Source organism: Hyperoodon ampullatus (genome assembly GCF_949752795.1).
Source record: "Hyperoodon ampullatus genome assembly, chromosome: 18".
Taxonomy (NCBI): Eukaryota; Metazoa; Chordata; class Mammalia; order Artiodactyla; family Ziphiidae; genus Hyperoodon; species Hyperoodon ampullatus.
Genome location: NC_136931.1, coordinates 27,185,228 through 27,197,329, shown reverse-complemented (window position 1 = coordinate 27,197,329; position 12,102 = coordinate 27,185,228). Strand labels below are relative to the sequence as shown.

At 38.8% G+C, this 12,102-nt stretch overlaps 1 protein-coding gene across 5 annotated transcripts in view; it reads right to left on the bottom strand.

Annotated features, from left to right (window-relative positions):
• The window catches only part of CNOT1 (CCR4-NOT transcription complex subunit 1), a gene marked incomplete at its 5' end in the record, with an annotated part of 76,242 nt that overhangs the window by 50,122 nt on the left and 14,018 nt on the right, over positions 1–12,102 (bottom strand). For all 5 annotated transcript variants that reach the window (XM_079723420.1, XM_079723421.1, XM_079723423.1 and 2 more), the window contains 9 exons: positions 1,951–2,191; positions 4,399–4,526; positions 4,867–5,037; positions 8,504–8,614; positions 8,763–8,889; positions 9,923–10,091; positions 11,022–11,225; positions 11,730–11,784; positions 11,873–11,941. In XM_079723420.1, the coding sequence (XP_079579546.1) occupies positions 1,951–2,191; positions 4,399–4,526; positions 4,867–5,037; positions 8,504–8,614; positions 8,763–8,889; positions 9,923–10,091; positions 11,022–11,225; positions 11,730–11,784; positions 11,873–11,941 (1,275 nt within the window). The remainder of the gene's footprint in view (positions 1–1,950; positions 2,192–4,398; positions 4,527–4,866; positions 5,038–8,503; positions 8,615–8,762; positions 8,890–9,922; positions 10,092–11,021; positions 11,226–11,729; positions 11,785–11,872; positions 11,942–12,102) is intronic.

Sequence of the window (12,102 nt, the reverse complement as noted above, 5' to 3'; positions counted from 1 at the left end):
GAAACAAGTATCTAACCAGGAGTGGAGATACAAGTCCTTCCACTCTGCCCTTGCCACCTCACAGATGTGGTGAGAAAAGCCTAAGAATGTCTGGGCTACAAACTTTTGGTTAAATGTTTGATAAGCATTACTATCATGCGATTTGAGTCTCTAGAAATGGAGTTGGTCTGACTGAAAAGCATGCAACCAAGGCTAAAGTTTTTCATTTATAAAGTCTTACCTGAATTTTTAAAAGCACTTTTTTATAACAAACTACAGCAGGAATATCTTAAAAAGGGAAGGGGCACTTGATATAAAGGGGAAGATGACTGCTTTTTCTTAAAGCTTCTACATATATCTTTATTTAAAATGTAGGCTATGGCGGGGGGAATCAATGGACAAAAGGGTATTTGTCAAATATATTCTACAAAATTGGCAAGGCGGGGGCAGGAGTACAAGGGCTTGAAATCTCAGCAGGAACCAAAATAAAATTTAAATGCTGGACTTGGATAAAACAAAATTATGTCAAACTGCTTTATGATCTTCTTCAATTTACTGTTAAAAAGTGAAATGAGAACCTCTGGTTCTATGATAAATGATTAAGCTCTTTACTGCTATCGAAAGGATACTGGTACACTAGCAATACAGACCTTTCATAATACTGATTTTTTTTTTAACTGTCTTGCCTCCTTGTTCTTTCAAGTTTTATACTTTAATGCCCACATGATGCTAAAAGATAAAGTAAGTTTTATAGAGTGTGACTTTTTCAGAATGTCAAAATTCCAAGATTGACAATTTCTCTAGGTGAACATCATCAAAAGAATGTCAATTATGCAGAAACAGAATCACAGATGTAGAAAACAAACTTGCAATTACCAAGGTGGGGAAGGGTAGGGTAGGGTGGGATGAACTGGGAGATTGGGATTCACATATACACACTACTATGTATAAAACAGATAACTAATGAGAACCTACTGTACAAAAACTCTACTCAATGCTCTGTGGTGACCTAAATGGGAAGGAAATCTAAAAAAGAGTGGATAGGGCTTTCCTGGTGGCGCAGTGGTTGAGAATCCACCTGCCAATGCAGGGGACATGGGTTCGAACCCTGGTCCAGGAAGATCCCACATACCGGGAGCAACTAAGCCTGTGCGCCACAACTACTGAGCCTGTACTCTGGAGCCCGTGAGCCACAACTACTGAGCCTGCACACCTAGAGCCCATGCTCCACAGGAAGAGAAGCCACAGCAATGAGAAGCCCGCGCACCGCAACGAAGAGTAGCCGCCTCTCACCACAACTAGAGAAAGCCCACGCGCAGCAACGAAGACCCAATGCAGCCAAAAATTAAAATAAATTTAAAAAAATAAAAAAGTGGATACACGTATACATATAACTGATTGACTTTGCTGCACAGCTGAAACCAACACAACATTGTAAAGCAACTATACTCCAATAAAAATTAATAAAAAAAGAAATGTTGGGACTTCCCTGGTGGTCCAGTGGTTAGGACTCCATGCTCCCAATGCAAGGGGCCTGGGTTTGATTCCTGGTCAGGGAACTAGATCCCCCAATGCCACAACTAAGACCCTGCATGCCACAACTAAAGATCCCACGTGGTGCAACTTAAACCCGGCACAGCCAAATTTAAAAAAAGAAAGAAAGAAAGAATGTCCATTATGGGGTGGGGGGAGATAAACTGGAAGGTTGGGATTCACATATACACACTACTATATATAAAACAGATAACTAATAAGGACCTACTGTATAGCACAGGGAACTCTACTCAATACTCTGTAATGGCCTATATGGAAAATGAATCTGAAAAAGAGTGGATACATGTATATGTAATAACAGATTCACTTTGCTATACACCTGAAACTAACACAACATTGCAAATCAACTATATCCCAATAAAAATTTAAAAAAAAAAGAATGTCAGTAATTAAGACAAAGAAATGGTCATATCTTACCTGCCCATGCCATGCATAGTGCAAAATTATAGCTGAGTTAGGGTGGTTTCCAAGGAAAATTGGCATCAGAGTGGAGATGAGTTCATGGCGCAAGGTGTGCCAGGAGGTGTTGATTTGTAGTAAGGCCAATACCAGCATGTCTGGACAGTGTTTGATAGGGAAGCTGAAGAGTTGTTTGACTTGCTCATATTGCCCTACCTCTGCGAGCCTCAGGAGAGATTCAATCAAATCCAAGCTCTTCCTAACAAGAATGGAAGTAAGATACTCTATCAATGAAAATCTAAGTACACAAAATTCATTTTCCAAATAAGCGATACCAGCTATCAAGACAAAACCAAGTTGTTGTCATCTTTTAATATTTGAAAAATATTTAAATTGGTGCTGTTCATCTCAAATATATAATGCTGGTATGCTTTCGAACTAATTTCAAAGGCAGTCCAAATTAAGAGAATACATGATGAAGGGGAGCAGACACGACTGACCATGTGCGTAACCATGGACCGCCTTACCCGAGAGTTACCATCAAAAACTTTTGTGATTAGAGTACAAAATAAAAACAAATAATAGCAGTTTAGAAACAGTCAAAAATCCAACACAAATATAGATATAATTATACATAAGAAAAATTCTACATAAAAATACAGCCTGACACAACACTGTAAATCAACTATACTTCAATTAAAAAAAAAAAAAAAAGCCCAAACACTTTGGTCACACCAAGTTTTTACTTAGGTGCACAATGCCCCCTATGAATTATTCAAGAAGCTAAATGTGGTTGACTTCAATCAAGCCTCAAGGTTTTTTTGTTTGTTTGTTTGTTTTTTTGTGCGGGCCTCTCACTGTTGTGGCCTCTCCCGTTGCGGAGCACAGGCTCCAGACACACAGGCTCAGCGGCCATGGCTCACGGGCCCAGCCGCTCCGCAAGCCTCAAGGTTTTGCTGCCCTTAGTCCATGAAAACTATGGGGATAGGGATCAAATTAAACACCATGAGAAAATAGACACCCCATACCACAGGGTAGACTATAGGATAACTGATCCTACTTCTCCATTAAATCGATGGCCAACAATTATATTTAAGAAAGAAAAAAAAAAGAGGGAGAAGAAAGACTTACAGCATAAAAGAAACTATGTGGACCTTGTTTGGACTCTCAATCATACAAACTGTTAAAAAGCATTCTTGAGACAATTAGGGAAACCTGAATATATAGCTACATTAAGGAATTATTAAATGTATATGACATTTCAATTTTATAAAATGGAAAGAGGCCTTTATCTGTTAAAATAAAATAAAATGAAGACATACTGCCGTACACATTAGACTTAACAGGAGAAAAAAAGAATCAATCGTGTACATCCAATGTTGGCTAGCACCTGGGAAAGGACACACTTCAGAACAAACCACTGCTTCGGTCAATCTTTCAGAACAGGGATCAGCAAACTACATCCACAAACCAAATCTCACCCACTGCCTATTTCTGTAAATACTGTTTTGTTGGAACAGAGCCACACCCATATTTACATTGTGCTACAATTAAAAGAGTTAAGTAGTCGCTACAGAGACCATCTGGCCTGTAAAGCCCTTTACAGAAAGTTTACCATCCTTTGTTTTATAAGATGTGTCCCAGAGGGGCTTCCCTGGTGGCGCAGTGGTTGAGAGTCCGCCTGCCGATGCAGGGGGTACGGGTTCGTGCCCCGGTCTGGGAGGATCCCACATGCCGCGGAGTGGCTGGGCCCGTGAGCCATGGCCGCTGAGCCTGCACGTCTGGAGCCTGTGCTCCGCAACGGGAGAGGCCACGACAGTGAGAGGCCCGCGTACCGCAAAAAAAAAAAAAAAAAAAAAAAAGTGTCCCAGGGGAGTATGGTTGGAAAAAATGGAAGAAACATAAAGTAGATGTCTTTGGGGACCAATCCAGTCCATGCCCCCTCTGCACAGCTGTGGGTGTATTATAACAGTGATGGAAGTACTTTTACCATCCTTATCTCACATCCCCAGAGAGGAGTTAGTTCCAGAAGAAACCAACTGAGCCAGTCAGATTCTCCAGCAGAAATTTTGAATTGAAACTCAGAGAAAATAGACAATTCAGCTTAAAGTTTTAGATTTCATGCGTTGGCCATTGTGAGCCACTTACAAAAGCAAGCAAGCAAATCTACAGAGAGAAGAAAGGGATTTAACATTAAGGGAGAAGTAAAAACCTCCTTCTAACATTTGATTGTTACAGAAAATATACAATGGCAGACATTACAAGAGGAAAGATGTATCTAGTGATAAGGAGACTAAATATAGATTTTCATCCACCAACACCCTACTATATAAAAATTTAGGGTAAGTAGGCTTACTAAAAATACTGTTTCGTTTAAACCTTTTAACTACGTAGTTGGCTATTAATCTTATAATTCAAAAAAGTATAAGTGACCCTTTCAAGAAAAGCTAGATGAAGAGTGTTTACCATGTGGCAATTTCTCGATTGTCATCCTCTGGTGGTGCTTTCAGAATATCAGTGGCAACAGTATGACATGGGTAGTCGGCAAAACAGAAGATCTCTGGATTTATAAGGGAATGCTGAATGAAGGAGAGCTGGAACAAGAGAAAAAAGTCCTTACTACCATAAATGACTGTGAATGTTATAAAAATGTGAAACATTTTCACTAGGCTAATCTCAATCTTAATCTTAATTCTCACTCATCAGAATGAAATTTCCCTTTAAACTATTGGGAAAACAGTTTGATTGCTACACTTCAGCTGAGTCTGACTGGTACTAAACTATAATAATGTTTCTTCAAAACTTATCAGAGTCTGCTTTTCTGAGCAATGAAAAACAAATTCTACATTAAAAGAATATTTTAATCAATGGATAGACGGCACTATCTAAGCCATGATTCTTTGCCTCTTCTATAGCTAAACATCATTCACTTACCTGGCCTTCTGCATGTTTCCAAGGTCTGTATATGAGGTCTACAGGGAACACTTCCATACCCAGACCCCTTTGAATGCCATACACTACATTATGAAGTCCTTTACTGTCACGAATTTGAAATCCAGGATGGTCCAGTTCGTAAGTTACTTCCTTGAAATTCAAACTTGGGTTCTAAAAAAGAAAAGCATTTCAAAGTTTAATGAAAAGGGACTTCCCTGGTAGTACAGTGGTTAAGAACCCGCCTGCCAATGCAGGAGACACAGGTTCAATCTCTGGTCCGGGAAGATCCCACATGCTGTGGAGCAACTAAGCCCATACACCACAATTACTGAGCCCACGAGCCACAACTACTGAAGCCCGGGCACCGCAACTACTGAGCCCACGTGCAGCAACTACTGAAGCCTGAGCGCTCTAGGATCCTCATGCCGCAACTACTGAAGCCCGCGCAGCTAGAGCCTGTGCTCTGCAACAAGAGAAGCCACCGCGAATGAGAAGCCCGCGCACCGCAACAGAGAGTAGCCCCCGCTCTCTGAAACTAGAGAAAGCCCACGCACAGCAACGAAGAACCAACGCAGCCAAAAAAAAGTTTAATGAACAAAAGTGTACGTATTTTGATTGCTTTATCCAAAGAGCCATATTAAATCTGAAGTTCAATCAAGATGGTCTAATTATAGACTCAAAATCATCTAAATCTTTCTGGCATTTCCAAAGAGACTTGGAAAGGTAAATTCTTAATATTCAAAATAAACTGGCTCTACTAGCAAGCTACTCCAAGTTACCTTTCAGTTCACAACATACTTGTGAATATGTGAGTACATAAAGGGGAATTCTCTTCCCCTACTTTAGTCCAACGAACACTCCCATCCCAATATGGCAAACAGATAACGCTTCACTTAGTGCCTCGTCTTTACAGTAAGATTCCACTACCTTGGAACAAAGTTGCAAAGATAAATCAATTACCCAAATATCAATCTTAATTAACAAGGACTTCCCAGGTGGTGCAGTGGTTAAGAATCCTCCGGTCAATGCAGGGGACATGGGGGTTTGATCCCTGGTCCGAGAGGATCCCACGTGCCGCAGAGCAAATAAGCCCGTGTGCCACAACTACTGAGCCCACGTGCCACAACTACTGAAGCCCGCGCGCCTAGAGCCTGTGCTCCACAACAAGAGAAGACACCGCAATGAGAAGCCCGTGCACCGCAACGAAGAGTAGCCCCCGCTCGCCGCAACTAGAGAAAGCCTGTGCGCAGCAATGAAGACCCAATGCAGCCAAAAATAAATAAATTTATTTTTTAAAAAAATCTTAATTAACTAAAGATCTCCCCTAAAAGCATCCCAATGTATGCATCAGGAAAAGTGGTCTAGATTCTTTATGTCAAAATGACTAAAAATTCCATTCAAAAATGTTTTATGAAAAGGTATTCATAAAAGCAGTATGAGATTCCTTAAAGAAACACAAAGCAAAGGAAACACATTTAGAGAAGATAATTTACCAAACACTCTGCACCAAGCAATAAGAATATTTTGTGCTTGGGACTTCCCAGGTGGTCCAGTGGTTAAGACCCTGCGCTCCCGATGCCAGGGGCACAAGTTCGATCCCTGGTCGGGGAACTAAAACCCCGCATGCTGCACAGCGCGGCCAAAAAGAAAAGGGGGAAAGAAAAAAAAGAAGAATATTTTGTGCTTGAAAAAAGAAAAGGCTGTGCACACTTCATAATTAAATCTCCAACCAAAGCATAATGTACAGTTTAGTTTTGCTCTAAGGTGACGCCTTTCAATCCATGAAAACTTTAATGCTTGCTTTGTATATGGTACAAAGAATAAACGTCAGTTGGGGTATTCACTCTAAGACAACAATGGCATTCAGAGGCAACATTTTTTTCTTTTTAAAATTTGTTTCAAGGACTGACTGTGACAGAATAAAACCATAAATATACTATTAGACAGCATTATCCTAGAGAGAGTTAAGTTTGGTAAATCCACAGGCGTGCCCCTATGGTTTCCTCCTCCCATCCTTGGAAGTAAATCAGAAAAATTATTAACCCAATGTGTATCTGAAATTGTCCTCTGTTCAGTTTCTACAAAAAATTGTACAGAAACTCAAATATACGAGAAAAAGGAAGAAGAAAAGAGATTACTAATTCAACTATTCAAATCCACAGTGAAGGTGTTCAATTTATAGCCTTTGCACTCTCTGAAATCAAAACATAGGTTCAGATAACATGGAAAACTGTCCTTGTCTGCAATTTTTTAAAAAAAGTTTTTCAATAGTGCAATAAAGTACAAAGATGAAACTGAGGGAAAAACATGTTTTCATATTTGCAAGACAACCACAGGTTAAAAACAAATCAGTAGGGACTTCCCTGGGGTACAGTGGTTAAGAGTCCACCTGCCAATGCAGGGTACACGGGTTTGAGCCCTGGTCTGGGAATATCCCACATGCCACAGAGCAACTAAGCCCGTGTGCCACAACTACTGAAGCCCGCACGCCTAGAGTCCGTGCTCCGCAACAAGAGAAGCCACCGCAGTGAGAAGCCTGTGCACCGCAACGAAGAGTAGCCCCTGCTCGCCGCAACTAGAGAAAGCCCGTGCGAAGCAATGAAGACAAAAATAAATTACTTTTTTAAAAACTAAGAAAGAAAAAACCCAAACCAATTAGTAACTGGTTATCCTTAAGTGCTAAAACTGTGGTTTTATTTTGCTTTTCTTCCTTTTCACTCTCTAAGTTTTCTGCCATGATCACATGTTATTTTTTCCCCTCCTCTATTACTAAAGAGTAGGTCTGAACACCATAAACCCATCTACTATTAAGAAAAATAAAAAGAAAACACACTGATGCTGTTAGTAGTAAGGTCACACAGAGAACAGTATGATTCCCTGTTACTCAATTTTACTTATAAGTTACAAATGTAGGAAACTAAAAATGAGAAATAGGATAGACAAATGACCTGACACCTTATCAAGAATGTTATGGAAGTATGTATTTGTAGTCTTTAGTGTTACATTTTGTTCCTTGACATTTTATGAACAAGACTGAAAACATTACATCTTGATCTTGACTCCACTGTTCTCTCACTGACTAAATTTCATCACTCCCTTTTAATAACTACAAGTTTCACTTTTTTATGTTTTAACAGTTCAACATTTTAGGAGAGGTAGGTTGTTTATCTGGGGACCAATTATTTAGTTTGTGGATATTTCAGAAGTGAAAGTAGTAAGATAAGTATGGATTTTTATTATCCCTATAATAATATCCTATAAACAAAGTTGGCAGGGTTTTTGTTGCACCTTCCAGTAAACATCCAGAAGACATCCTTTCTCCTCAGTAATTCCTCATACAATCATTACTTTGTAACAAATTCATCCTCCTCAAAAAACCACACACTAACAACCTACCAAATCACCTCAGCAGTGCTACTCAGAATTGCATAGCAACAATTCATTATGAACAAAGCTAGACTTTGATTGCATACTATTTCCAGTACATAATTATCTCGGACCCTTCATTACTTTTGAAGTCAGAAATTATAAAACATTGCAGTTCTCATTCAGCTAGGCACTTTATTCATTAAAATTTTCTTTCTTTGGGCTACTTCATACTAACATCATAAATATATAACATTACATGTGTACTCACCAGTTCTTTGAGAACATCAATCAAGACTTCTACATTCCATGTGTGTGCCTGTGCTCCATCACTTTTATCTTTTCCATCACTCCAGATCCCACTGCCAGGAGCAGAGATACTCTGTAGAAGTAAAATCTGAATTAAACAAAGCCAACTACTCAATGTGTTCGGCTCTGGTTGGTAGAACAATCATACTGTAATTTAATAAATAAAATAAAGAGGGCAGGACATTAATTCACTTTGTAAAATAGTTTATTTCCACACCTACCTGTAATGGAATTCCGTCTGTTAATCCTGAATGAGTTCGCGCCATCATTCCCAAAACCCTTGCAACCTGGGCAGCTGTGACCTCCCGAACACCAAACTGCATGATTATATTGCGACATTCTTCAATACTGAAACAGAAATTTAACTTCAGAAAAATGGTACCCTCAATACCAAAGTTAAGAAACACTCATATAAAATGCACTTGAGTGAAGTCGCTAGAGTTTTACTAACACAGAGAGTAATAAGCTTCATTTCTTGTTACTTTCACATAGCTAAGAATGTAAAATCCACCTACTTAAGGAAATAGAAAAAGTTTAAAATACCGATGGAAGAAGGAAGTATGAGTTAACAGTAGTATTTACAAAGAGACAAAATTACCCTCCTCAATCTTCGGTATAAATCAAGTTATTCTTTAAAATACTGATAACTCAAGGGTTATTCTGATATGTACAAAGCCCTGAAAATGTATTTTAACTTTTTCACTTTGCATCAACAAAAGTTTTATGCCAGGCACATTTATACACACACAAGAAATACACTTTCAAACCTAAGTGGAAATGTGGTTTGTATGAGTTTTAAAAACATTAAATGTTACACTTAAAGTCAAAGCAAAGCACATTAATGCCCTTAATAACATATTCTCAGAAAAATATTAACAATCCACTATATCACAGTCCTATGTGCCACCATTAGGGTAAAACAACTTCCTTTTATGCCCCTGGCAGGTGAGGAAAATGTGTGAGAGGCAGGGTATGAAAAGGGCAGAAAAGGAAGACTGCAGAAAATCAAGGTACAGCAAGGAAATTGAGGGTGGGAGCAGGGAAGAGCACATTAGACATGATGGATGGGAAATGATGCACGTTCCATGAACACTTGCCTCAATGCCCTCCCTCTCAAAAGCTAAAACTGCCTACCATGGCGACTAGGCTAGGAACCTCTGATCCTTAAATTTGAGGAACTAGGGGGGATGGAGAGATAGAAATTTAGCCACGAGAACATTTATAGCTGCCACCAAAACTAATATGTGGAAGATTAAATTTAGAAGCAAAATTCTTGAGAGGCAAAGGTAATACATTAAGGAATCTTTAGGAGCTTGCTTTAAAGAATTACACTGTGCTTCTCACAAGAGTAATCAGAAGTTTAAAATGTCTGACTACCAACCTTGCACAAAAGCCATAGCCCACTTCTTGCATGAAGTCAGCCAAAGAGCTCTCCATCATGGTTTTAGCTACCCCTCCAGAATCAGGCAGGATTCTGTCCATTAGAATGTCCCGTTTTTCAGGGTATAAAAGTGGTGCAAGCACCACGGGACAGCGTTCCTGGGGAAAATCTGAAGAAGGAAAAAGATAATTATAACTGCTATATTGATTAATAACAAACTATCCTCTTTTACTCTTTTAAAGCTCCTCAAACCTGAGTTTTCACAAGTCCATATTCAAAGCAAACTTTATTCAGTTTTTCCAATCCAGCTAGCCTAGCCCAAGTTACGACTTCAACTTCAATTCTAAAATTTGAATGTTCTTATGTCACAAAAAATGGTCATATTTTTAATTTTTTATATTAGGATCCCATTATCTATTGCACCCTAAATATTACTTCAAAATTTCACAAAAGGGCTACTACCAATTCCCATGCAAGGAAGACATCAGAAATAATTGGTACATCAGTCTCTCTTTATTTCACTGACAAGTGGAAAACGTCCTATTACTGAAAGTTAATGAAGTTTAAATTAAACTATATCAATGTTAAGAAGTAAACAGTAATAAGAGTGAAAGTAGATAGTGGTTAGTCCACTATAAAAGATTTGTTTTAAATGCTATTTCTAAAAAAAGGATCAGAGGAAGGAGGATGGCAACAACAGAACCAGGAGTTATCTTAGCATAACAATGCCAACAGCCAAGAGGTAAAGTGGATATATGATAGTGATCGACATTTTAAACTAAAGAGAGCATGGCACAAATACCGTAGGTCTCTGTCTGCCTAAAAGGGAAAAATTTGACCACGTGGAAATATACCAAGTCTGAAATGAGACTGTACTTAGATAACAATATTGCTGGTAAGTGCTCTTCATTTTATACCTAGTCTATAATGAGGCTTTTATCATTTTCATATTTTAAATTATAAAATACTCTCTTCCTTGAAAGATTACGAAGTTAACAGAAAAGTAAATCACTGCCTTCATTTGTATTCTACAATCCTTTTGTAATGTGTGTTCATCCAAAGAAATCATCTTTTGTAGGCTACAGACACTCTTTTTTACCTCTGCGCAGCGTCTTAAGAAAAGCGTCTATCTGTTCCTGTCCAACTCCAAAGGCTCCCTTCTGCCCAAAGAGGAGATGGGAGAGGAGGAGGTGTAGGACCTCTATTGCTATATCCTGGAAGCCACCTTCTTGATTTCCACTGACGTCTGCGTCAATGTAAGAACGCAGAAGATCTGGAAGCTTCTGTTTGATAAACTGGGCAGCTAGAAGTGAGATAAAAAACCACAAGTTATTTTTGCACCACAATGGGTAAGAAGTCACATACCATCAAAATACAGATGATCATCATTCTCATTCACCAACTCACCCTTCACCCTCTAATGTTTTTACAGGTCTAGCTGGCATAGACAGGCATAAATAAAAGACCAATTGCCAGGGGCTTGGAGGTGGGGGGCAGGGGCAGGAGGAGGAAAGGGAATGGAGAATTTTTGGATGGGTACAGAGTTTCAGTTTTGCAAGACAAAGAAGTTCCAGACATCCATTATACAACAATGTGAATATAGTTAACACTACTGAATTATACACTTGAAAATGGTTACGAGGGTAAACTTTATGTGTTTTACCATACGTAAGTATACATACATACATAAAAGAGACCAAAAGAAAATAATCTTACTCTCTAAACTATGGAGGCTCAAGACTCAGAAACCCACAGATTTTAAAGACTCTAACTTCACTACAGGATTTTTAGGGAAAGGGAAACTTACCAAAACCTCTGAGATCTGAGCTGGAAGAATTCAAGAGGGCAAGGCCAAAAATTACCTGAAACAAGAAGGGTTAGATTGACCAAAGAGTCAAATAGTTGTTTTATTTCTAATTTTGCCTACATCTCTTTTCTTAAATCACTTACCTCTTGTACTTTGCTTAACTTGAGAACTTTACTCAGCTGGGCAAATAAGTGGGGTGCAGGCTTTAAACTCTGAAACAAACCAAACTTTATTTTAAAATAAGAACATACAATTTTCAAAAAGTTTATAAAAGCATCTGTTTACCCAATTATGGTGCTACATAGGAGTGACAATTCTGTAGTGCTGCTAGCAACAGCTGTAGAACTGTGTTCTGACAAGCTTACGTCTTCAC